This window comes from Larus michahellis, chromosome 15 (genome assembly GCF_964199755.1).
Source record: "Larus michahellis chromosome 15, bLarMic1.1, whole genome shotgun sequence".
Taxonomy (NCBI): Eukaryota; Metazoa; Chordata; class Aves; order Charadriiformes; family Laridae; genus Larus; species Larus michahellis.
In genome coordinates, this window is record NC_133910.1 from 2,938,264 (window position 1) to 2,965,841 (window position 27,578).

The 27,578-nt window shown below is 45.7% G+C and overlaps 1 protein-coding gene across 5 annotated transcripts; it reads right to left on the reverse strand.

Annotated features, from left to right (window-relative positions):
* Positions 1-27,572, reverse strand: SLC31A1 (solute carrier family 31 member 1). Of its 5 annotated transcripts, none has more exons than XM_074608830.1 (6): positions 27,473-27,572; positions 11,927-11,987; positions 7,249-7,404; positions 4,577-4,649; positions 4,013-4,181; positions 1-3,340 (listed from the first exon to the last, which is right to left on the reverse strand). In XM_074608830.1, the coding sequence occupies exons 3-6, from the start codon at positions 7,357-7,359 to the stop codon at positions 3,139-3,141; spliced, it is 555 nt and encodes a 184-aa protein (XP_074464931.1). In that variant the 5' UTR covers positions 7,360-7,404; positions 11,927-11,987; positions 27,473-27,572; the 3' UTR covers positions 1-3,138. The 5 variants fall into 5 exon arrangements, with proteins under 5 accessions (XP_074464931.1, XP_074464934.1, XP_074464932.1 ...); XM_074608833.1 differs by lacking the exon at positions 27,473-27,572 and adding an exon at positions 23,455-27,455; XM_074608831.1 differs by lacking the exon at positions 27,473-27,572 and adding an exon at positions 14,646-19,725.
* Between the last annotated feature and the right edge of the window lie 6 nt (positions 27,573-27,578).

Consider the following 27,578-nt stretch of genomic DNA (forward strand, 5'->3'; position numbering starts at 1 on the left):
TAAAATGCAATCTATTTTATTGGTTAATTATATACAGGAGATTCTTGATATTCACAGTAACATTAAACAAGTTACCTCCACAAAGAGCAAGAGTAAAAACAAAAATGACAGTCCACTGTAAACAAAACTAGAAATCCTGTTGGATTTGGTGGGACTGGCTCCAGACAAACTGAAAAGGCACTCGAAGAAAAACAATAAAACCAGCTGATGAACACAGCCCGGATGCTTTGTGCACTTCTTCCAAGATGACAAATCCAGAGGCACAGCGTGTGGAGACCAAACATCAGGGTACAAAGAGAGGCAGGACATCACATTCCAAGCATGCTACACGTGTGTTGACGTAAGAACTTAATTCACTCAAGTCTCGTAATCGTTAAGAGTCCTCACCTCCCTCCAAGCACTACGTAATGCGAGTTTAGTGTTATCAGGACAAGAAAGGCTGGGACTACACAAAAGCAGCCAGAAGTCACGGCAGGGAGGCCAGGCTTTGCTCAGAGTCTGGCAAAGCGAACAGCGACTGGGGCCCAGAACGCGGCAGCTGGTGACATCTGGTGGACCGTGGGAGGCTGGGACACAGGGAGGTAAGGTGGCTCCTCTGGATTGTCAACACTGAACCAAGAGACGGCTCGGCCAAAGCTGGCAGGGAGACACGACTGGAAACGGCCCTTTCCCAGTTGGGCCTCACTGCATCGGCGAGCTCGGAAGCAGAGAGGAAACCCTCCATCTTCCCTCCTGAACCCCATCCCCTTCACACCTTGCGCCCCTCTCCCCAAAGCCCAGCCTGAGCCCCCATTTCTAACTCAGGTGCTCAAACCATCCTCCTTACAGCCTGCTGGAAGGTACCTGGGGCGCTCCCTGGACACCTGGGAGACTTCTGCACAGGGCCCCGCTCCCCAGGGGACCGCGGCTAGCTCAGCGTCACCTCCCTCTCTGCACAAAGCCGTGCGCCCTCTCCTGTGTGTGGGTGGGCAGGAGACCTTTGAAGACAGAAATACTCATCCTGAGGGGGGCAAACAATTTCAAGGGCACAGATGCTACGCGTAGAATGAGGCAGAAAAGCTAACGAGAACCAAATTTATATTGCAAAAGCCACAGCTGTTGTCTAATCTCCAAGTCATCCGTCTCCGATCACTAGAATCAGAGAATTCAAGTCTGGTCACTTGAATACAAGGACAGGTGGCTAAAAGGTGACAGCAAGATCAGGCCAAGCAGAGGTTCTACTTTAGAGAAAGACACAGCAAGAGGTATATGAAGTAACTACTGTCATCACTCAAAGCCACTTGTGACTATAACCAGCCATCCCTGTCCTGTAGTGGCACCAATTCCAGCTTGTTTGGGAGAAACCGATCGGAGCGGTGTTGGCAACGTCAGCTCTGAACTTCAGGGATCGAGCGCCTTTCAAAACATAAATCACCATCTCCAGCACTTCACTGCTTCAAGTCTCTGACAAGCACTACGGTTTCCTCACAGCTCGTCTCCTCTTCACAAAGATCAGCTCTCCTCACCCAGCCACCGCTGACAGTGCGGCTAGTACCATCTCCGCAGGAAAAACCGCTACTGCGCGTGCCCAGATACTTCCACCTCGGAAGGATTCCCTGTTCTCACGGCATATCCCAGTCTGAACATGGTGGCTGTTTTTCAGCGCCCTTCTGAAAATCCCACCATCTTCCCTTTCTGCCAGTTACTGGCACAAACTGGGCATCCTGGGCAGAACGAAGACTCCAGCTTTGCGCCGTACCCTGCACAGCATTCCCTAGAACAAGAAGCAGTTTAATAACAAAGCGCTAAACCAGAACTGCTCCCTGGAAAACCCAAAGCGCGCTCTGGGCACCAGGCGTGCAGGGAGCTGGTGTTGCCTGGGTCACAGCCTGTCTTGACGGTGAAACGTGTAGAGCTCACAGCACCGCATGGGAAGTTCTTTACTGTACTACAACACTTGTCCACCACCGGCACGGGTAACTCTTGCACCTCCAAGCTAACAAGGTCACAGCATGATTATTAAGACAAAAAGGAGTCATCTGGGTCAGCAATTCTTCTTAATCATCCCAAGCTACTCCAAATTTCACCTGAGGAGAAACCAAGGCCTGCTGTAGTCCTATCTTTTCTTTCTTCTTTTCCCCACATCTCTCCTTTACAGGACCACGGCTGTTTAATTTCCTTCATCTCAATCAAGGAACAGAATCAGACATTTTAGCCCTTAGTGTCGTGAAATCATTATTTAGCTCTTGCCTCATTTACAGAGCTGGTTTAAGTAAACCAAAAGTCTCGCTCTAGATCCATCCAGGTGCAATTCAACATGAAGCAAACGCGGGTTCAATGGTTTCTTTAATATCTTTTTGTCCTGTGAATACACAATTGTTGTCCTGTGCCTACTCCGTATATTTCCATGATTGGGAAGTGAAAGCAGCCAAACCCAAACGCTACCACCTGAAGATGAGTAAAGCTGCTGGATGCCTCAGATTAACAACGCTCATCCTACTCTGATGGGCTTGGAGGGCAGGCTCGGCCAGAGCCCCTGAAGCACAGGGGTCGCAGACTCATGTCAAAGTTCTCCCTTGCCAGCACACACCTGAGCATGCCTGATGTGCAGCACCAAGTCTTCCTCGGAGGCTGAGTCCTTCTGCAACAGAAGGCATCGTTGGCCCCAAAAGCCACAATGCCTGGGAGATCTCCTCCCCTGGCATTGTGTACGTATTGAAAAAAAAGTAAAATTAAAGTAGCTGTTCACACACGTAGGCTCCATTGGCAACTTTGATCTTTACCTACTGTTCGTAAAACCCTCACAGATAAGCATTTACAATTTAAAAATAAAATGGTTTTGTTTTGTTTAAAGAATAATTTCTACATTTCTGTCAGCCAACTAATTTCAATCACGGCATAATCTAAGAATAAAGCAAATCCTAGCCAAGAATGGCTACCACGGGACCCCCAAGAGTCAACCCTGCTGCCAGCCTGCAGCAGGGGGGAGCAGCATACCCCAGCTCCTCACATCTCTACGCCCCAGCTAGGAACTTGTGGTGAACTCCAGTTGATTTTCTTTATATTGTTTCTCTCTCAGCTTAGGAATGATCCAGTCCTCGTGATGGCTGCGCTTGAAGAGAGCAGTGGGGCAGAGAGGCTTCTGGGCGGCATCCAGCGTTAATGGCAGTGCTCCGTGATATCCACAACAACCGCCTTTTTCCAGCTGAAGAAGAAATAGCCCGTCCCTGCCCCTGCCGCCACAGCTATGCAGAGGTACCCGTTGTACGTCATGAAGATCAGCATGAGGAAATAACTGACCACGACTTGAATGATGTGCAGCACAGTCTGCAGGAGGTGAGGGAAGCTCAGCATCTGCTGTCTGAGAAGACAAAAGCCAAAGAACAGTCAGCATCCATGAGACACAGACGGGAAAACGCACATCCCTAAAAAGAAAACTTGGCTCTCAGGCTGACGGGATGCCAAGGTGGGGATGAAACGGCAGAGAAAATAACAAAGCAGGCTGGACACAGATTTCTGCATGCATCTGTCACTTGTAACTGTCTTGTTCCCCACAGAGCTGACTGCTAACAAAGACAGCATGGCACTTCTGGGAGGATAAATCTTTTAGCTGAGAAACAGACTTCTGCAAGCTTATTTTACCCCCACATTCAATAAGCAGAAGGGCATCTTTTCTGAGTAGAGGCTTTGACTGCCTGTTAACAGAAGGATCCTAAGTATTTTCTGTCATGGTTGCTGGCTATGACACCCAGATTCTGTTCCTGGGAACTCCCCAAATGTGTTCGTTACTGCTCTGTGTAAAAAAAACAAAACAAGCTTATCTGACTCCTTGCTGCTTTCCTCCTTTTGCCCCCCATCCTAAAAGGTGGCCAAGTGGCTCAAGCAGAGTGTCCTCCAGTGTCAAGTAGCGTCCCGCTCTGGAGTCAGCATACTTCGCAGAGGTAACACTGGCTGCATTACGTGTTTTCTGTTGCATTTCTCGCCTTTGTCAGCAGCTGAAGAAACTTGTCTTAGAATGAAGTGAAATTCTTACCCAACAGTTTTGTGTGTCTCCATCAAGATAGTGCCATTGGGACCTGGCACTGGCATGGAGTTGTAGCGAATGCTGACTTGGGATTTACGGAGCAGACACTCTCGAGCAATCTTAAGGCCTTCATAAAACATGGCCAGGAAGAAGACAGCCACAAAAGCACCAGCCATTTCTGACAAAAGAGGAAAGAGTATTTTATCTGTGCAACAAAAGACGTTTGCTTCAAAACACGTCAGAAGAGACACTGCGTGACTCAACAACCTGTCACGCTGCACAGGCTCCGCCTGGGCACTGCGCGCACACAGCTACAGAGGGCAAACGTGAATTTCATCCATGCGCTAATTCGAATTTCACCCATGAAGTGAAACCAGCAACCACTTTTGCTGATAAGCCCAGGCAAATTCTCGAACTATACAAACACCTCCCTTTTCTTTCACCACACAGATGCCATTTTAAACACTCAATGCAGTGTGCCTGCATATTTTTGGCATAAATAGCAAGTTAATTCCTGAAACATTAATCAATTGCGAACTTTTTGTTCAGATTGGACAAGACAGTTTTACTAACCTCCAGGAGTATTGATTATAAGTCCAGAAAACAGCAATGGCACATTCTCATAGCTGAACTGGAAAGTCATTGCCTGCCCAAAACACAAAGAACATCAAGATGAGCCTGAATAGCTCAGCCCGAGATGGAGCTCACAACAAGATTTAGCAAAGGTTGTTGCATTATTATGAGAACTTAGATCATTTCAGTTGGCTACCAGACAGACTCGAAGAAACTCTTCAGTAAATGTAGTGTAATGCACGCAAGCGAGACATGGCTAAAGATGCTTCGGGTTCCAGTTCCAGGCGACAGCTCTTAGGCAGTGCCCTGGGCAAAAGGCACTGTCCTTCACAGTACCTGGAACAGAAAAGTGCCTTCTCCTTGCTTTTGGAGCTCCTTTTCTCCTCAGCATCAGCAGCAGTCAGGGACCGGGGATGTCTCTGTGGAGCTCATCCTTGGGTCCGCAGGATTACACGTGGGCTGGGGTCCAGGGCACTTTCTTCTCCCCACCTTGACCTGATATGAGCTCATACAGATAAGGGCTTGTATAGCTCAATCCTCTGGTCCCGTCCTGCACTGTGCCAGCAGACTATTGTCTCCCTACAGAACTTCCTAATATCCTTTGGCAAACAGAGGCCTAAATACAGGCACAACAAGGAGTATTACACATAAAGCAGGACAACAGCTTGTCCCGGGTGAAAATAAGGGCTCCTGAGCCTGCAGAGTGAATGCTGTGGGAAGGGGAGACATCAGTGATCCTCTGGCCAGCTGAAGTTCATAAAATTATAGAATCATAGAATCTTCATGGTTGGAAAGGACCTTTGAGATCATCGAGTCCAACCATACACACACAAAAAAACCCCTACAATCTCTGTCACCAGAGCGTGCCCTCAAGTGCCAAATCTACACGTTTCCTAAATACCTCTAGGGATGGTGACTCAACCCCCTCCCCGGGCAGGCTGTTCCAGTGCCTGACCACTCTTTCAGTAAAGTAATTCTTCCTCATATTTAATCTAATATCTAATCTTCCCGTCCAGGTAAATACATTGAGGTTTAGCATGTCTTGACCGCAGCTGCATACAGGCTTTTCACATGTAAAGTGCTCACTAAGCTAGAGGAACGCCTCTTTGAACTCCCTTCATTGCTTAATTAAGGTTATTTGCTGAAGAGCAAAATTATGATTAATTTCAGCATCCATAAGAATCAGCAAACATTCATTAACCCCAGAGCAGAAATTACTATAAAACATCTTTTAGAGAGTACTTACATTTCTTTAATTAATTTAACATTTTTACATTTCAAACAAAAACCGCACAAACCAAAGAGCGTTGCAGCCTAGTTCCACGAACCACAGCTGAAACTGAGCCTGTTATTTGGTGCAAGTGAGGAATTGGAATACACATACATTAAAATGTGTTCAGTCTATTATCTAAGATGCTGTACCTATTTATTTCCTTCCCTGACAGCTTTATGTGCAATGTTAATTCAAAATCTTGTGCAATGAATCACAGTTTTCAGTTGAAGGGTAAGGCAGGGTCCTGTAACTACCCATCAGAGGTAAGAGCAGTTGACGCTTCTAAAGAAACGGCATGTATATGGAAAGTAACGTATCAGAGAATCCAAAACTTAGCTGTTAGATTACATGAAGAACTTCACAAGGACATCAGTGACAATGCTGGACTGCAAGTTTCACCAGCACTACTGGGCTTTGTACGGGGCCATGCTCACAAAGGGGAAGGCTGTTCTAGTCCTCTCTTCTCATGCTACGATACTGTTTGCAATATAAGTAGATGCAGCGATGCTTAGTTCCTTCTTCGGGGCACAGAGCTGGCAGGCAAACTTTAATTGAAGGTTTGCAAAATATACTCCTGCGTATATTCTCATTTGAAATGGAAATGCATACTCTCTCCCCTCCTTTCAAAGTTTAACCATAGAGAGTCACGTTTTAATAATCTGAAACTCATGCCAAAAGCATTCAGAAAAGGGAGAAAAAGCTGAAAAAATCCTTAGAACTGGCTACACACAAACACAGATCCTACAGTCATCTCCATGGAACCTCTGGCCAGGATTTCTGCAAAGCTTCAGTGATGCCAGCATACACAAGTCTGAACTGGTTTAAATCAAAGTTAGCGAGAGCAGCAAGATTCAGGACCAACACAGCCTTAACACCAACGTGGCAAAGAGCCCTGGTAGCACTTTACTCCCCAAACCAAGTGCGGATTTAAAGTTCAAGAGGAAAAGGGCACAGAGGTTGGTGACCTGCAGGTCAGCACAACCCATCATAATAGTGTTCGATCTTCTCAGTGCCGGTTAAAGCTTTTGCTAACACTAACAGCCCTGGAGAACTCCATCCATCTCCATTTCTTGCAGGTAAATGCTTACTTTGCATTTCTGCGCCTGTAGCTGGCTAGAGAACAGACACCAGGCTGGCTGCTAGAAAAGTTTTTGCGAGAAAAGACCATTTTGCAAAAGGATCTCCAGCTCTGGAATACACGTCCTGTTGTGTATCACCTCATGCCACTCCTTCATCCCAGAAGAGCCACAATGGGGTCTATGTTTTAAATTAATTGATTCATGCCTTCTAAAGCTAACTTTGACTTCTGATTCTCAAGAGCCTAGTCTCTAAGACGATAAGTCACTCTGAGCCACAGACATGGAAATGCTCTCTGTTTAATTATGACTTTTCCACTTACCATCATCATGTCAGATCCGTGACCATGGCCTGGGGCTGCCGTTGAGTGTTGATGTTCAGGAGGATGCGTGGTTGGCAACATGGAGCTGTTCATGTGGTGATCGTGAGACATCTTTACTACAGAGATATTCAAAAAGGCACGTAGAAAAGTGGGACCCTGAAAAACAAAAAAAAAAACATAATAAGAACTTTTCTAAACAGAATCTGGTCTCTCTGCTGTTACTGCAAAAGAAAATACCCTAAGTCACCACGAACTACTGCCTCTGGATAAACTTCTGGAGCATCCTCACGGTCCTGCACTCTGACTACAGACTACGCACAGCAAAGCACACAGGACAATTTAAAGGAGGTGTGTCCATCTGAGCTTTACATCATCCTATTGCCTGCACCATCCCAAACATTCTTGCCAGAAAGGCAGCCTAATCTGATTGAGGGAGCACATGGGAACAAGTGCTCAGCATAAAGGAACACTTCTTATCTGTAAGAGGAAAAGTCTCTCCTCGATTGCAGTCATGCAAGAGGCAAAATTATCTCAATCCCCACTTTAAATTGCATATACTAAAGGATCAGTTTACAATATTTCTCTTAATTGACAGTTATGGATTTTATTGGGAACATGTTTAACAAAGAAATTATGTTAGGTGGTACAAGACCTATTACCAGGCAAAGGTCTGCAATAGCCACAGGCAATCCAATTTCATTTCCATGAGCTTTACATTGTCACATCTTCCCTCTAATCACATTGCGCACAATGAGAGAAAGAGTCAAAAGGCTGCCAGTCCAAACCTCTAATCTGGTTACTGCACATCGGGTATGTCTGGACACGCTACGTTAAAAATAAAAATACACCTCGCGGTTAGATGTGGACAAGGCTTCTGCGCTCTGCACCCCAGCATGACTTGGGATGGAACCTGGGACAGTTTCTGGTGTGAAATGAAAGGTCACCAGGTGGAAAGAGCAACAGGAGAGAAAACAACCAGTCAATCCTGAAACGAGAGTATCTGTCAGCATGACAGAGCCAGGCAAAGGCAACCCTAGCGCAGGCCAGGTGAGATAAGTAAGTAGAGACACTGCTGTACTAGACCCTGTCTGGAATACTGTGCACCCTCCCCGTCTATCCAGCACTCAAGTAAAACCAAGTGAAATAAAAAACAAAGTACAGACAGTTTATCAAATTAAAACTTTAAAAAAAAAAAAAAAAAAAAGAAAAAAGAGAGGAGATGTAAATCCTTCCAGATAAATCATCAGGAGTGTTTAAAACTGGGAAAAAAGAGCTTTTTAAGCTAAAAGACAATACAGTGTTTGAAGGTTTAGGTATGAATATATTTAGACTGGAAAAGGGAAATGAAACTCTGGAAGAAGTTTCTAAACTGAAAGCAGCTCTACCAAACAAAACGCGAAATGGCAACCAGCTGGTGGTGGAGCTGGTTCAGTTTGTGACAGTGACCTTATGACACAGCTGTGCAGGAGTCAGCGGTGGCCCAGGACAGGACTGCCAGTGCATCAGTGACAGGGGGTGACCTCAAAAGCATGTAGAGTTAAATTAAAAAGAGCAATGAGGGAAGTCTGAGATTTGGGGAAGGTAAGGAAACAAGTCAGCAGTGCTGGGAAAGAACTCAAGAGAAAGAATTAATACACCCTGCAAACACCAAAATTAAATAATGCAGGTAAGCACGTGCATACGCCCAAGACAGCTGGTGTAAGCTACACCAGCAATACACAGCTCAGGTATTTTCTGCATCTCCGTGCAAGTTTGTAGCTGATCTCCTATTGCATTAGACAACTTCACAATAACTCCCCTGGAAAGTTGTCTTGTAATATAATCTAATGGCACTGGCTAAAAGCAGAATGTATTCCCGGTCCATATTGCTGCTAATATTTTTTAGCTCACTCCGCCCTCAATTTGTGCTTAAATATTAAGACCAGAAAAACAGCTCAGAAAAATGTCCAGGGGGAAGAAAAAAAGAGAGATGCTAATGCAGGAAGCAGCTCACCTGACACAGAAAAGCTTTCCCAAAAGATATCTGCAGAACAAATGGTGTGATTTTCATACAGCATAGCTTTGATTATACTGTTCCAGAGATTAAATGTTCAAGCGCTACAACTGAAGTCCCAAAATACAAACACTTGGGAAAGGAATCCTCTGCCAAGACACACAAACTTCAAATCATCTTTAGCAGCAGGGAAGGAAGAAGAACAGCCAAAGTGCTTTACACCACGGGATCAAAGCAGGAGGAAAGAAGTAACATCAGAACTTCCCCTCTCCCCCAGCCAAAGTCTTGTCTCCTCCCTCTTCTTCTTTCAGTTGACTGATACATTGCTTTTGCTTTGGATGCAACATTCTCGCTAGTGACTACTGTCCAATTTGAGTATTTCTTCATTTTAGGATTTCATGCTTACGCCAAGCTCTGCAGGTTCCAACACTCTCCACAGAAGCCCCGTCCGTTTACTAGATGAAAAACTCCCTTCGTGGTTGTGTAGTCTCCAACTTTTCACTAATTTACCATCACCAGTCTTCAGAAAGGGAGAAACAGGGGACGTGTTCTCTAGGTATTCACAGTATTAACAAACAGGCTCGGGCATTCACAAGTAGCTGCATGTGGATGGGCAGCGTCTTGGCACAGGTTACAAAGGCCACGCTTGATGCTGACCTGTGCAGCTCCTTCCCGCCCTGCTACACTCATGCTCCAACACCAAATCCACCCCCCTGCTGCGGTTACCCAACACTGAAAGGCATTTTACAAGATCCTGAAAAGGATGGGATATTAAGTAGCACAAGAGGAAATAACGCAGACTGAGCCACGTCAGCTGTCTTTTGTGTTACTGAAGGTAACCAACACGTGGATGAATTTCTGTTTAAAAATAAATCACATCCAGTGGAACACCCCAGTACAATCAGTCTCTGAGTTACAACTTAGGAGGTCTCTCCCTGTGCTTTGGGGTAAAAAACACTATCTAGGGCACCAGCAGCCAAAGGTTAATGGCTGCGTAATATTTCAAGCTGCAAATCTCCGGTTTGCTATCACCAACTCTTAAGAGTCAAACTGACTGCCACAGGGCTGCACGTACCACAAAAAGAAGAGCGCTGTTTATAACAAGTCTGACTCCATACCTGGAGGAAAAAAATCCGCACACACAAGTTTCCATTATCACAATTTCTTTAAATAGGTTTAGTCTTGTACAAACTCAGGACTTCAACAGCAGGTATTTTTGTCTGAATGGGTAACTTGACCTCTCGACTGCTGCCCGCTCTCCATGTTTGCACAGAGAGAAAGAGAGGCATTGGAGTGATTCTTGAGCATACGCTGGAGAGGGGCGCTGGAACAGGCTGGCTGCAGCAGGCTCAGGTATTTTGAAGCATTTCCACACCTGAAGGGCACAGACCTGATAGTGCACCTGCCTGGATGCTGCACTGTTACCAGGGACGCACACACACAAGGGTTTTCCTTTGTACTCCGCAGCAGCCTACCACATAAGAAAGCAAACAGGGTGGGACAGGAGAGAGGAATGAGGAAATTCTCTCCAGGGCCTGTTTCTTTCCCTCTTGGTGCCCGTCATCCCAGGTCAGAGGAAACACCGCCTCCATTTCACAGCCCCTCAAGTTTTTAAGGAAAACAGCAAGACTGAGAGCTACACACAGGATTTCTCTTTTTTTAAGCCATCGTCCTGGAGCAGGACTGACCTCAGCACATAGGCAGGCTCTGTTCACCCAGAGGTTTCCATCCCTGTGCTGCAATGCCAGCTTGGCAGCTCAGCAAACCAAGCAGGTTCAGGGAGATGTGCAGCCAGCAGCAGGATCTGACAACAACAAACTGTTAGCTCAAGTTCAGGATTAGGACTTTCACCCTCTGCCAACATTTAACCAGTGCTGCCTCATCTCACACATACAAGGAAGCCACGTTTGCAATTCCAGGGCACAGAGAAGGGGAGGAAAGGTAGGCGTCTTACACCAGTGCACAACAGAAACAACAGGTGAACGAGACGAACCTGGTGAGATGCCAACACAAAGCCATCTTCTCAAAGAGGTCTAAGCCATAAGACAAATGCCATTATACGTAACCTCCATAACAGTTTCCCAATCTATTGCTTCTGCCCTGGAAACAGTTAATCCACAATCCTGCCACTCCACAGTAAATCACCTAGTTTTTCCTATGGCAAACAGCCTTCCAGACATCCGAGGGAGATACACCTTTTAATGCAGAAACACAGGATATGCAGAAACAGGACAGTTTATGGGAAGGATCTGCCAAGCTCCCAGAAAGTGCTTTACAAATCAGCTTGGTCTGAAACATAGTGTGCAAACAGACCTTCCTTAAAGTCACATTCAAAAGGAATGAAGCCCCTTTCCAAATCAAAAGTCTAACAGGATTAACAACGGAGCTCGAAATCAACGCCCATTACAGCAGTCAACTCTTCCCTTCAAAACAGTCCCTCATCTTTCCCATGCCAGCTCTGAAAAAGCAAGAAATAAACGTAATTCCCCTGGCTCTGCCTAAAGGGATTGAAGCCTTAAAAAACACCTCTTCAGTCTCCTTTACACTAGTTACTTGTTCAGCAGAGGCAGGGCTTGCGGCTGTGGCCCAGCGCACAGCAGCAGCAACGCCAACCATGCCGATGGGGCTGGCTCCTACGCAGGAGTCTGCAGACTCCTGTCTCAGCACAGCTGGGGTGATCCTTACCTAGGGTCTCTCCACCAACGCCTCTGGTAGCACCAACAGTGTCAGGTGTCCCTCTCTTCTCCTGAACAAGAAATGAAAAAGATCTGATAAGATTTACGGAGAATTAAAATGAACACTCGCGAGAGAAATCCAAGGGAAAAAGATCAAAAATAGCAAGTTGGAAAGGCAAAGATCTCTTGCTTTGCACATCACGTACATCTCAGTCCTGCATGACACAAAGGAATGCCACTTATAAAACACATGAGAACAGGCAACCAAAAGTTATCGGTGCTCTACTTACAGCAGTCCAGCTGGCAGACTCTTTGAGCTTCACTGGCTCCGAGCTTGTGGTCTCAAGCCCAATCCTATTTTATTTTTTTTTTTAGAAGTGCTGTAAATGGAGGTGGGAGGGGAAGCAGGGAGTCTGCAGACACTACAGCACTGTTCACTGGCTCTAACTGTGGTCTCCACTGAATGGTCTGAGACTTAAGCACTGCTTCTAGTTTATTCAATTTCCTGGCAAACTTGACAACTTTAACCGCTTCCTTCCCGTATGGGTGGACTTGCTCTGACTCCTCCGGCACGCCAGGCTTAGCTCCAGAGCTGCTTAAGGGCACAGCTGAGGGACAGACTAATTCTACCTGTTCATGCTGTAGGAGTATCCAGCAACAGTGGCCAGAACCCTCCTGTGTCAAGCTACGCAGACACTTTAAAGATACAGGGAAAAAACTCATAATTTTTCAGTAATGTAACAGAATACGTTTTACAAACTGTTGTTCTCCAAGGCCAAAACTCCCCTCAGAGCTCTCCTGAACAGCTTCAGCAACCCCAGGCTGGGACTCAGACACACAAGGAGGGACTGTGCCGTGCCCAGCACCCAGTACACAGCCGTGTTTGACCCAGCACACCTCCTAATTGCACACCTCTGCTTTTGCCTTGCACAGCTCCTGAAGAAGGAGCTCTTAGTGCTATATTAAGAATTGAAGGCATGTTTGCAAGGTCTCAGCAGAACTGTGTGGCTTGGCCTGGTACTGCTTCACCACCTTAAAGTCCCAACCGAAAGCCTGTACCAGAAATTTCAGGCTTCCTAAAAGCTCGACACAGTAGAAGAGGTTCAGATAAAGAGCAAGAAACAGAAGGGAACGGCTCAGGAGAGGAGCTCCTACACATTTTGAGGGTTAGGTTGTCAGGCTACATTAGTCTGTATTTCCTGGGTTTTGTCCATGACCAGAGAAGCTTGCAAATTGACTCAAGCCAGATCAGCCGAGTCAAGCAGAAAAACACACACCGTGTGACAGAGGGCACATTCTCCCTCTCCACCTGTAAGTGGAAGGGCTACAGCTGAGCTATTCATACAGATGGGTTTCAGAAGCTTTTGAAGGAAGAAGACAGGTACTCTGGAGGATGTCCAGCTTGACGTGCCAGAGGGTGAAGTGCAGGAAGTAGGGAATGATGGGCAAAAAATGGGCTGAGCAGGGCTACAGACAACATCTTGTGTTCAGCTTCAAAGGGGGATGATGTCTGGGCAGACCGTGACATGCAGACATGGAAGCAGTCAGCAGGGATGTTCGAAAAGAGATGCAGCCAAGGTGGTAGCATGTAGAGAGCAGCTCTTTGGCAGCCACCATGCACAATACAAGCAGAAGAATGGGCTTTTAAAAATAACCTACAGGGCTGTTAGTTTTTCATCAGGGGAGAAAGCCACGCAGGAGAACGCATCCTCTGTCATCACCTCCATCCAGGATCCCAGGTTGGAACCATTACAGCATGGACGTGGATGGTGAACGTGATGGTAGAGGACATGGCATATCAGAAATGCTCCCTTGTTCATGAGCCATGCCCATGACTAAAGGTATTCATCCAGGCTGAGACAGACCCTTTCTTAAGGCGACCCTGACAAAACCCTAGAGGCAGGATATGAGGAGAAAGTGCAGCAAAGCCTCATGCCACCCGTGCGGGAAGGTTTGGGGGTGAAGGATTACACCAGAGTTCAGTTCAGGTTCTCTGCAGCACAGCCAGATCACACGGCTGGGGCCAACAATCATGCTCTGCGAGTACATGCCCCTTCCTTGGTGCCTGGGGGAACTCACGGGAAGTCTCTGAGTCTCTGCAAAGATCACAGCAGAGCCCTGCCAAGTGGAGTCATTTTACTGTTTTCTCACACTTATTTGAGCTGCAAACCTCTATCCTTCAGGGCTCCTGGCTGCCACCACTTCCTTATTTTATTCTTATCAAATCAGTGTTTCTTTTCCACATTCCATGCTTGTACCAATGCATGCTTGTCCCACTCATTATAGAGCTGCTCTGTCCCCAAGAGACAGGCTGCACCCTCCTCACGTAACTATCGCATCGCACTCATGGACATAGCAAAAAAAAAAAACCAAACCCAAGTGGTCCAATTTCAGACTATGGATTCCAGTTGAGATGCTGGCTCACACAGGCTTCCTGGAGTTGCACAACGTTATTTGGTAGCTCAGCACAGTTATATACATTAATGAACTTTTAATTAAAATGAAGATGAAAAGAAGTTGATAAAGTATAAGCATTGGTTCAACCCTTAAGGTCCTGTCCTTTACTTTGAACCAAGGCAACGCTCAGCTATACAACTAAGGCAAAATTGGTCGCATTCACTCAACACAATCCCCGTTACTAGAGGAGGAGCCAGAGCTTTTCCTCTCAGCATGGCTACAATCACGTCCCTTTGATGGAGTTTATTTTCATAGCAAACTTGTCTGGTCACCTTCTGTTAGAGACCTTGCTTGATCTGCTTCCCTAGAAGGGGACGGTCATTCCTAATCTTCCAGCTTCTGCAGACTCCTCAGGAAATCCCTAAATCTTTGAACAAGAAAAAAAAAATAACTAAGGACAGACTGTTCTTTACAGGACAATGCACTGAACTTCATGAAGTGGAGCATCATGCCAGCCCATGTAATTACTAACGGGCCCAATGAAGTGAAAGGCAGCAGAAAACAATCCTGCAGAGCAAAAACCTTGGGCTATAAAACTGATAACATCAGAGCAAAGGCTAAGAAATGCTGGCGAGAGATGTGTACAGATGGAGAAAATAATGGTAAGTTAGGTAGGCTGAGCAACAGACTCCTCTCCAGACAAGCTTTTTGCTCAGGCATACTGAAACGCCAGGAGATGGAAAAGCAATAAATGAAGGATACTCCTGAGAAGCACGGCAAAACTGAGGAGTTCTTGCCAGCGTTTTCCTGGCTGTCACCTCATTTCTGCTAGAGAATCTGACGCTTACAGCCCAGGTTCAAGCCCCTGGAATGCACACAAAGCTTTGCATTGAGATCCACGAGTGATCCTCTGCTGTCTCACAAAGGGTCCCAAACTCCATCAAGCTACAACCTGGCAGTTGGACTAGATGATTATTGCAGGTCCTTTCTAACTTAACTACCCTATCCCTATTCTGTTCTATCCTGTTCTTTTCTACAATGGCTCCTCCGCTTGTGCTGGCCACCTCTCAATGCTTGCCTCAGTAGAGCAAATAAGATTACTTCCACAATGACCACACTGAGGTGACAGAACCAATGCCATCGCTCCTTCGTTCGTCTCTCTTTCTCACAAATTCTAGGTCAGCAATGCAAGGTGGGGGGACTACATCAGCATAGGAATCAGTAGAAACTCCCCTCATCTACAAGAGAATCCTGGACATGTTCCCACACAGACTAGTGAACCTTAAATTTTCCTTTGAAAGAAGACCTGCAATCTTAGAGACCGATCCATGCCTCCAACTGTTGGGCCAAATCTTAGGGTCACCGCACACACGTGCTCTCCAGGCTGCCCCACTCTTGGCAGGACAGTAACACCATCTCTTCAGCACAGCAGCAACAAGCTGCTTCTTATCATCCCCTATACAGCGCTACAAGAGAAAACGTTTTTGAAGGTGTGCAATAGGCTCAGAATACAGCAGCGGGTACATCCGACTAGATCATTTTCATACCGTTGTAAATACAACACAGTCTTTGCCCTGACAAGTGCAAAACAACAGGAAGGGCGAGATACTGGGAAAGACACTGGAATTGGATCTGGCAGCTCCTGTGAACACCACAGGGTACCAGCTTGCAAAACGCAGCCTCGTGCTCGTCTGTTTTGCAGACATTGCTGAATGCACATCTGTCACAGAAGAGTGGCTCAAGGGAGGTATTTTTGGGGGGCGGACAGATGCTGAAAGCTGTGACGAGGCTGAGGACAGTTGGTGAACTGTGCATGCATGGCTCATCCACATGAAGGACAGCCAGGCAGGATACAGCAAACAAGTCTTAGAGAAACAGATGTCAGAAATAACATGAACTGAAGTATTCTATTACACCAGCAATTACACCTGCTACCATCCTGATAAAACACGAATACTTTCAACCTGAGTGAGCCCAAATTAACCTACAGTCCCCAGTGGGGGATCAAAGGATCTGAGCACATTCCACCCTTGGCCACCTTTGAGAACCCCAGATGGAGGGACTACTATAAGCTGAGCAAATCAAAAGTGCAGTTCAAGGAACAAAGCACAGCTCGCTTGGCCCAGAGCCGCCCACCTACTAACCAGAAGCAGGCAGCCAGGAACAGACATGTCAACTAAGGCGATTAGGATCTCTTCAAAGTTTGCCTGTTCGTCTCGGAGTGTCACAAAACTTTCCCCTTTTTCATGTTACTGCTCCAGCTCCAACAGAACAGCACCCACCTCCAGCCAGCTCTTCTTGCTGGGCACAGAAAACAAGGACATGCAAAGTGTCGTATCGGGTCCCAAAGCCAGAACAGATCAGTTCTGCAGCAGGCCTGTGACTTGTGCACACGGAAGAAGCGACTTTTCATGCTCAAGCCCATCACGAGCACAATTTCTTCCGTTCTGTACACGTGCAGTATTTCCCCCCTCCCTGTTTTCACTTCTCTATTTCTTCCACCACTAGCCTTCATTTGCTCTGCACTGTTTATTCTTCTCCTTTGTGTCTAGCCGGATGAGGCAGTTGTCCCCGCTTTCTGACACCCAAGAGCACAGACATTTCTGGAGAGCAGCAGAATTGAGGCATCTCAGAATATGCAAGACTTCAGTGAATGCCAGTCCCACAGCTCCCAAAGCAGAGAAGATGCCATACAAAAGCTGACTCAAGCACTCGTCTGGAGAGAAAAGAATGGCACTGGAGATTCCAAACTGACAGAGGATGCTACATTACAATTTCTTTATAAAACATCCAGGCTAAAGGACTCCTACAAAAGCACGTCAGGCACCAAAACTCCTTACAGCCAATGCCAGCGTGAATTCAGAGCTAGTACTAACAAGTTTTCATCAAAGGCAATTCCCAGAAGGCATCTACAGAAGAACCTCTTCAGCGCTCCCTGTGCACGTCAAAGACTTCTGAAGCAATTACCCCAGGACCGCAGTCTTGCAGGCCACTGTACCACAGCTTCATCCCTCTTCCTCACATCATCAAGGGTATGAGACAGAAACACAGTAATACGTACCCATGTCACAAAATACCCCGTATTCAGCATCCAGAGTGGAGAAACCTGAAGGCCCGCCCTTCCTCCCAGGGACCATGCTGTGTTTAAGCAGAGATAAGGCAGAATAGCTTAAATCCCAGTGGCTTAACAGGCCTTACTGGGACGCCAGAGGAGCTGAGCGCAGTCTGCTTACCATGCACAACATTCGGTCAGAAATCACGAGAGGACCCTCTCACTAAAAACCACCTAGCGCTCACTTGTCAGCTGAAGAAAGCTGCCTAGCCCTCCTTCTTACCGGTGGAAACAAACGGGACAACAGCAGGGAAGAGGAGACAGAAAAGAAGTGCCATGTGATCCATATTTTCCAAGATTACGTAACTTCTTGAATACATATACTTCCTCATCCTCGGCGGTGGTTTCTGCTGAAACGTTACACAACCAAGCACTGAACGGCGAGCAGGGAGATGCGATCCACACGGCCAGAGAGCAGGAAACATCCTGCTACCTCACCATATGCTGAGGAACAAGTGGGACAGAGTCCTGAGACTTGCAATACACTTCAAAAACTTTTTAATCTAAAAAAAAAAAAAATTAATATTTGGAACTGTATCTTGCAAGACATATTACACAACGTCTGCTTCCTTAGAAAACCAAGGGTTAGGGAAGAATTTCTCTTCCTATTTTACATGCCCTAAGCAAGAACAGCTTCTAGCATGCATTCTTCTACCTACAACAGATTTGGTTTTTAAATGAAAGGGAAGATGAAATCTTAAAATCAATAAAAAAACAACCTTCTGTGCACAAGATTCTCCATCATGCTCACTAATTCAGCAACCGGATCCCTGCAGGTTCACACCACCTGCAGCATTGGTATCTATATAAGAAGCCAGCTTGTCTCACGCAAAAAGGGCGTCTCTGCCCAGGGGGTAAGGAGTTGTATTATTGTTTGTGACCATTCGGTGCCCACATGCAGAAGCATTCGATCTATAAGGAACACCAGATGTAACAGGATGAGAGACAAGGTACTACTTGTGAGTTAATACCTGCTAAACCATTGCTATGTGGTTTGCTGAAGCAGGAAGGACACACACCAGGCTAAACAGCATGAACACCTCTGACCAGATTTATTCAAAATGATGCCTTCTAGCCTTAAGCCCTGTAAGATTCTAAAATAATCTCAGGAGACACAAAATGAAACCAGGAGTCAGCAAGTGCCTTCCCAAGTAGGCAAGCAAAAGTTTCCCCAGCTGCAAAAATGTCAATGTTACTCAATTCACCTAAAAGTGCATTACCTGGCCTTTAATACAGGTGCAAAATTACAGATGCTATCTAGCAACACCATAAATACCTTTGCCTCATGTAGATAAGACTAATGCCGAGGGTAATAAAATGGATGGCACCGGCTTATTACAGGCCTCATAAAAGGGAGCGTAAAGTAAAGTCCATCAACGTAGATGATTCAGAAGACAGACAGAAAATTTCCAGATCTTACCCTACTTGCCCTTGTTCCACAAGTCACAGCAGAAGGGCTTGTGGTTAAGATTTTCGGTCACAAAGCCACACACAGAACCACCAGGAAGTTTACGAGATCTCCTGAGACCATCTAGTCCAGCTTCCCTGCTCAAGCAGGTTGCCCAGTCAGCACCCTATTGCCCCCTGAGCATGACGACTGCTCATGCAGTCTGATAACCTGTACACGTCAAGGACTTATCAGTTCTTGCAGAGAGGGCGAGGAGCTGCTGTGCGCTCTGGACAGCAAGGCCATCATTTATGGACCCAGATACAGATCCTGTAGTTGAACTAAAAAGTTCCTGTTCTAGAACATCCTGAGAAACTTTTTGCAGAGAAATCTCCCCTCCGGTGAACTAGGGCAATGCCTGAGGCACTGCAGAGCAGTGGTAACACAGACAGCTTTAAGTTAATGGGTCAGCTGATAACAACCTAGCCATTGACACAAACCTGCACACACAGAAAAGCAGCTCATTTTTCCCCTCCAGCTGTTTTTCAACATCACAACCAGACTTGGCCTGGAAAAGGCAACATTTGTACAAGTTCTGAATTGGCTTTCAGGTATGTTTTGAGAATCTGGACAAGAAGGAAACCATCCTCCATAACTCCTTATGAAGTTTTAGGAATCCATTCAACACATACGATATGAGATATACTGGTTTAAGCAATTCATATATGTTTTTCTGTCTCCAGTACTGCCACACACTCATCACAGGGAAACACCTTCATTATGTGTTAGCTTCCATCACATGTGAAATCTTCCTTGAGTAACAATCCCAGGAGCACACTTCACTCCTTTCTTTTCATACTTAAGTAGTTGTTTGTCTACAGTTACCCCTTAGACACTGTCCATGTGCAGACGCAGCCCTGTAAGGAGCCACTCAACCACTCACCTCCCCTGGAGCTGTCACGTTCCAGCCTGTGCCAGACACTGCCGCAATAGCCACGCGTTGTTGATGTCAGCTCCTACAGGAATACACTGGGACTTCCAAATCCTGCTCTGGCGTGTCAGGGTCACCTTTTAACAGAGGCTTTTCACTAAAGACCTCATAGTTCACAAGACCAACTTTTAGAAAAATCCTTGTTTTCTCTGCTTGCAGAAGGGAAATGAATGCATGTTCATTTCACTTTGCATCACCAGGACTCTGCCTCAAAACAAAAGCTTGTTCTACCACAGCCAAGAATCCATTTCTTTTGTACTTCAATTGTTCAAAACACCTGTTGTTTTGAGAAGACTGAAGCTGTTTCTGAGCTAAATGCAAGGTGGAGCCTTGGTCATCATCAGCAAAATCCATTACACTGTGGTTTTAATTAAGCCCAGGAAGCCCATTCTGTTTCAGCAGAGGGGTAAGACCAAAATACACATCACCAGAGCCACTCTCCTACTCTTGCTCCATGATCTTGGATAAGAGCAAGAGGATGGAACATACAAATAGCTTCCAGGTAGTAACGCAAATACTTGTAAGAGTTCAGAGAATGAATTCATAGCCCTATTCCACAGAACAGAGCACCTCTACAGTTTCACTTCTGGAAATGCAAAAATACAATCCCACCTTCACTCTTCGTCAACTCAGCAAGGTAGAAGATCCGTGACACCAAGAAGAGGGAAAGGGCAATCAAATCAAGCCATTCTCTGGGAAGGAACTTGCCTTTGGAAGAGCCTTGGCCTCATGACGCTGACAGGACTACCTCTAGGGCATGGAAAGCTAGAACAAATAGCAATCAACAATTTTTTTATTTTAAGTGACGATATACCACTCTGGGAAAACGCTTCGAACACTGCCTTTTTCGTCTTGCTTTCAAACCCTTGGACTGCCACAGAGCTGTCAATCCAAAGCAGAAATGATTCAGAGCTTAAAAAAGCTGAGTACTTACTCCTGCAGAGATGGGGTTTCCACCTGCTGCCTCCAGGAGAGCAGTCTTCTCCAAACAGGCAACAAGTCTGAGACAGATCAAAGTTTCTAAACTTGCAGATAATGCTGACAAGCAGAACGCATATCATTATCTATATCAAAGGCTAATCATTAACTACTGCTTGGATTTATCTATGATCACTTTTACTCTGCTTTAAGCCTATTTACTGCCCGACCTGCAGCCTATTTCAAACCAGACCCATTACTTGCAATATGGTCAGTGGGAAATATTTATATTCAGCTTCTCCAAGCTGTGCAAAATGGGGGCAAGGGCTGAAGCAGCAGATGGATTTCTGCTACATTTTACTCGGGGTGAAACCATCCCTCACAAAATACTCACCATCCCTATTGTTACAGCCAAAGATTTCATATGACCCAAGATAAATATTTGCTGCTCCGTCTGTGCAACCCACTGAAGACATAAGCCAATCATGTTAGGGCCAGACCAAGCACTGGGATGCTCATATGAAGTTCCACGTAATAGTGAAACTAATTCCTGAGTCTTCCTCACGAGATCTTTGCAAAAATGCAAAGAGATTTTAGAACTCCCTGGCCAGATTAAATGTGTTGCAGGGATGACTTTCAAACACATTACACAAAACACATTTCAAACTTTAATTTCTCTGTCAGAGAAATCAGTGTTTTGACTGCTTTTGGATACTGTCACAAAGCAAGCTTAGTTTCCTTTAGTATCTATCCCATAATGAAGAAATGCAATGTTTTCAAAGCTATAGGCCAGTTTTTAGGAGTTCGGGGGAGCAGTAAAAAATAACAACCCAGATATATCACAAATTGTGCAGAAATTCTTCACCAGTGTACAAAACCTGTCGGGGTACCTGGCTCTCTGACCTCTCCGATCAGGAAGCTGGTGTCAGCAATTGCTACAGAAGAAAAAATGTGATAAAGGAGAAAAAGCGCAAGAAGTATAGCTGTCCTGTGCTCTGCAATACAAGTGTCCTTATTGTTGGGGCAGTGGTTTTGAGCGAGATCAAAAGCAAGAGCTGCACAAAAAGGAATCAATTGGCAAGCAGTGCACATGATCCTGCCATCGTGATGTACTGGAGGGTTTTACTTAAGGAGTTCAGCAAATTAAGGGAAGTCATGCTATTGCCAAAAGTTTTTTTTAAACTATTATGACTTAACAAAGAAGTAAAACCGTCATAATGAAGTGCATTAGGCATTACAATCCATATAGCAGGATAACTTATAGACACTACTCTGTGTTTCTGCCTTGTATGGAGAGAGCAGCACAAAAATGGCTTTACAGGTAAAACCAAACCTGTCGCAGGAACATGAGGGCAGCTGTAAAGCTCCCAACAGCCTTTCTTTTAAATTGTTTAGGCTTCAATTTGACAGTACCTGTAACATTTTCCTCCAGCATACTTTAGTCTCACCTGACACCACCCTAAACGTTAAGGCTCAGTACATCCTTGTGAGATGTCTTATCCCAAGTTAATGAAGGGCACCAAAGCCACTGGTAACTTGATTTGTATAATATTCTCCTGGCAGAGAACTCAGAAATCATGACTCACTCTCTTGTCAAATCCATTAGACCAGGAGCTCAGACAAACAAGGGAGCCATAAAAGAGGCAACTGAGAAAACCAGACCAACTCTGTGGGTTGCATTTCACTTCCACAGTATTCCAAGACAGGGTGTGCTCCTCAGGAGCTTGCGATTCTACTTCCCTTATTACTTTGATGTACAAGAGTTCACTTACCGTATCGGAAATGCGCATGGTATCTCACTGCCCTCCCATGGAGCGCTACACTGACAGCAGCCGTTGCGGTCACTTCCCGAGGGCTGGAGGAGAATGAACTGGGATGGCCTGCCTGCTGGGAGCACTGGCTTTGAGTCTGCTCCATGTTTGTTAGTTTTTCTTTCCCAAGTAAAGGATGCAAGCTTGAAAATGCAGTCAAGCTGTGACAATACGTTGTCAAGCCTCTTTAGTACAATGCTCTTCAGAGCAGGAAAAGTTAACTGAGGCAGTAACTGATTAATCGGACCCCTGGCTCACAGTGCAGCCTCCATCCAGACACAACATGGAGGAACCCAGCCAGGAGCCGCGGGGAACTGCTGCGCTGCACAGTGGCCAGGCATGCAGCCCACTCTGGGGTGGCACCGAGCTGCTCCAGTTCTCCCAGACAGACCAAGTACATTCACCATTTGAAAGAAATCAGACAAGGAGCAGGTTGGGTCACAGGGATAAGTATCTCCGTCAGGAGGCTGAAGCCACATACCTTTAAAATAGCGGCTTTTCCAAGCTTACAAAAGAGCAGGCTGGCCAGCTGGCTAACAAGCTTCAGCTTGTAAACTCAGGAAGTCCACTGCATCTTGGAGGTGGCCTGAAAGTACTTTTTAAGCCTACAAATTATCTATAGTGTGAAAAAAGCCTGAAAGTGTATTTACCATACACACTCCTCCCAAGAAGAGACGAATTAAGTGTTTAAAAAAAAAAAAGCCAAGATGGTCAGGATTTCTTAGCCAGTCTAGCCAAAAGCTCAGCTAAATATATCACAAAGCTCATATTCCAAGCTCATGTGCCTTCATCAGAGGAATGAGATTTGAATCCTCGATAACTAATGAGCTGTGTCTCCATCAGAGTAATGAGATTTGAACTCTTGATAACTGATGAGCGTGTGTGGGAAAAGAAGGCTTGGCTAAAGTGAAGCAGCACTCACAAAGTCTCAGGAGAGAACTTGCTGCACTTGCTGGTAGTTTTCTGGAGTTTCCTGCTGTATTCTTTTCCCAGTTTTCTCCCAGCTTCTCAGGCTTGATATCAGGATGTGCTGAACATCCAGTGAGAACAAAAGATACTCAATCACTTACAACATTTTTGCCCATGATCTAGAACTACCATGGTCTGCTATATTAATTTAGATAAACATTAGAGTGAACAGATTCTGTGTACGTACAACTTTTTAAACAGATTATAAATGACATTCACATCTGTGGTACAACAATGACTGTGGGATTTTCTAATATATACGTACAGAGCAAAAGAGCAAAAAGAAAATTTTAAAATACTTTCCACACAAGCAATTGCTCTATCTAGCAATCATGGTTGTTCAAGTGCCACTTGAAATCAACAGGACCCTTGCAGATATGAACTGGTGAGGGAGTGGGAAGAAATGACATGTGAAAGCTACGTTGGGAAGATGGCATTAAAGATCGTAGAAACAGAGAAGGACAAAAAGGAGGTATTTCATCACAGCCTCTTGCTTTTAGATTGGCTTCTAAACCAGAAAAGTCTCACTTCAGGACCAACAAATGAAAGGCTTTAGAAAGTTAATTTGTAATGCAGCAAAATAGGAGTTTAATTTGTTTAAAATAACTAGTCCTATTATTCTCTGCATTAGCAGATTCCAGCTTTCAGCTGAAAAAAAGGTTAATGAAGAAATCATTGGTCTTGAGTCCCCCGGGACTTGATTGGGAACATTTCCAGAAAATTAGATTGAAACAAAAGGCAATGGAGTAGATTAACTAAAATTGGATTTTCCAGAGAAAATCAACACAAACTAGATTGAGTCTTTTTCATCCTTCCCTAAGAAAAAATTGCCAAGACTCCCAGTGTTTCCTGGCAGGCTTTTGGAGAAGCTGACGCTGGCAGTCTGCTTCAGCTCAACTTCACAAAATTCTGATGCAGATTACTGCTAACTTTCAGGGTGACCTTCAGTCCAGTGTGGGGAAGGTAGGTCTGCAGAGGCAGGAAATTTTCCTTTTGAATAGAGGGGTCTTTATAGCAAATACAGAAACCAAAAAGGAAAGGAGAAAATATTACATTTTAGTTCAAATAACAAAAAGTTGTGTCTTCTCTCTGACCTTATGTCTGATTGGTAAACAAGACAGCTGAAAGGAAGCTCCTTAGGGCCCTGACTCAAAACTCACCGTGTGAATACGGTAGATCTTCACATCTATTTGTACTGGAAAACTGTTCAAGAACAGTATTCTCAACACCTTCCCTTCTCAAGCATTAAGCTTTTGTCTGGGGATAGAGTGTCTCACAAATCCAAAACTTGAAGTTACACTGTAAAGGGGTAAGTGGGAGAAGAATCCTCCCAAACCTCTTTTCTAAAAAGGAAAAAAAAAACCAAAAACAAAAACCCCACAAACCTTGGTCTTGCACCACTGCAAGTCAGAGTAAGTAGCAGCAACTATACCTTTAAAACAAAAAAGCAAACATGCAAACGTGACTTGAAAAGCTTACTGAATTCCTCCTCTCCACTGGCAGAAATTATTCCAATTCTCAGCCTAGTTAAAAAGCTGCTCTAGATTAGAAATCTGATATGAAATGAAAATAATTGTCTGTAACTTCCAACAAGCAGCACAATTACAGTAGAAAATTTCTCAGTTCTCAATACAAAGTTGTGTGGAAGCCTGCAACTCCTGCTGGTTTTATTCCTTTCAATCCTTTTTTTCTTTTTTTTTTTTTTTCTTCGGGGTGGGGGGGGGGGAGAGGGGGAGTAGAAGATAAAACCTGCCTACTGCAAATATTTTTGTGTTCATAGCAAAAAGCATCACTTTAAGTTTGTATTGTGCAGCAGGACAGTCACAGGCAGCTTCACCAACGCATCCACAGTTATGAAGCCAACATGCATTTAAACAGCAGTATTTGCAGATCATTTCTAGTACCCCGTTTTTTAATGAAGGATGGGAAAAAGGTAATGCATAATCCAAAGCCCGATGAAAGCCTCAGGAAACATTACATCATAAATTATATAAATTGGGACCATTACATTGAATGCTAATTTACCCAATGAGATTGCATATTGTTAGTCATGAAAAATACTGCAAAAGCTTTATTTACCTCAGGCTCAAGCACAGGCAAGTTAAGATCAAACAGATTAAAAATAAATTTAATAAATACTTGCAAAGAGAGTTTAATCCACCTTTGCACAAAATGCCATGCTACTAAGCGTTCTGACGCTCGGAATTTGAGCACGAACGGGAAAAATTGGCCTACGACTGTGAACTCACGTGGAGCCAAAAGCTCACTGCAAACTCAACTGCAGAAGAGGGCTATGAACAAAGCTTAAATACAAAAAATGAGAAGTGGCTAAGGCAGGGCTTAGACTTGATGCTGGCTGTACTGCTGCAGTACGTACTCCTACCAGCTACCTACCCATTACACCAACATTGAGACTTGCCAGTGCCAGCCAAGAGGCAAGAGGTTGTTCACAGACAGGAATATTTGATTGTACCAGAATTGTTATGTTTCTGCTTCCAACAGTGCAAGTCAAACTTTATATTTAAAAAAAGAAAAAAGTTGGGTACAGACATAACATTACCTGTTCCTAAAAAAAAAACTAAATTCAAGTGCAACATGAGGACTCAGCCCCATAGGTTTTCACTGTTTAAAAACTGTATCTTGAGTGCTAACTTGATAGAAAGACAGAAGGAGGCAAGGCAAAAACTATCTCTTCATCTAAGGAACACAGGAACCACATCTCCCATTTGAAGTTCATGTCCACCTGCTATATCAAGGTAGGAACAGTCTGCTCCCACTAGAAATTCACATCAAATTATAGTGTAACTATTGTGTGTGTGCGTCCTTGTGGGGTTTTTTAAACAGAAACAAGGCTCTTGACCCTTTGCGGGTTTCATTCTAAAATAATCACACATTCTGCAATGAAAAAGCTACTTAGCACTTCCCTATGTCTTTTCCCTTTAGAATCAAAATGCCTGTTATTGCAACCGTGCTGTATTCTCATGGCAATAAACCCCCAAATTACTGCAAATGCAGTGCTACAACTGACCTCGCAACTTCATGCTCAGACTTAACCATCCTAAAGGCAACTATTATTACAAATTTCCAATTGGTGCAAGAAAACATCCAAAGCCAGGAAATTATTCAACCCTTATTGCCATTTTGCTTCCCCCTGCACTGAGTTTTGCTGCATTTCAACATCATCCGTTTCTGAAGTGTTGAATTTAAAGACAAAGCCGTGGGCCTCACCAAGCACCTGGAGATACCAGCTTTTCAAGAGAAAAAAAAAACAACAAATAAGGCATATTTCTCAAGCTACGAGGCAACGGTGGAAAATTGCTTAACGAGGGCCAGCTCAGATGTTTGTAAAGCCAAGGAACTATTCTGGATGCTAAGAAGAAAGTGTTGTCACAGCAGTTGACACAGCAGTTGTCACCCCTCAGTGAGTTACAAGTATGAGAACTAAATCTGGAGGGTAACAGCGCCCGTGTGCCCGCCACCTCCCGCACCCCGGGTCCCAGGGTCGCTGCCCAGCCGCACAGGCCGAGCGATGAAACCACCCTCAGGCTAAGCCCAGCCACTCCCCGGGGACAGGCCGGTCACCGACTGCCGGCACCGACGGCGGGAGGCATTCAGGGCAAGAGCCGCACATGGCGGCGCCCGGCTGTCACCTTGGGCTCGCCAAGCCAGGCCGGCAGCTCCACCGGGACCCGCGACCCGGGGACCCGCAGGGTTCGGACAGGCCCCACCGAGGCGGCGGCCCGCCGCTCCCCTAGGCCGCGGGCCAGCCCGGGGCTGTCCGCCCCCTCAGGCTCCCCCCGCCATGCCCCCACCGCTGACGGGTCGCTGACGAGCCGTCCCCCGCCGCCTCACGCCCGGCCCAGGCCCTGCGTCCCGCCGATGTCGCCCGGGGGCGGCGAGACCCCTGAGGGGACCGGGGGCGGGGGGGGGCGGGGGGCGCGAGATCACCCCGACCCCGGCACGTCACTCACCGCGCGACCGCCACGAGAACGCTCCGCTGCCCCGCCAAGCCCGCGCGGCAAGCCCCGCCCCCAGCAAGCCCCGCCCCCTCCGGCGCGCCCGCTAAGCCCCGCCCCC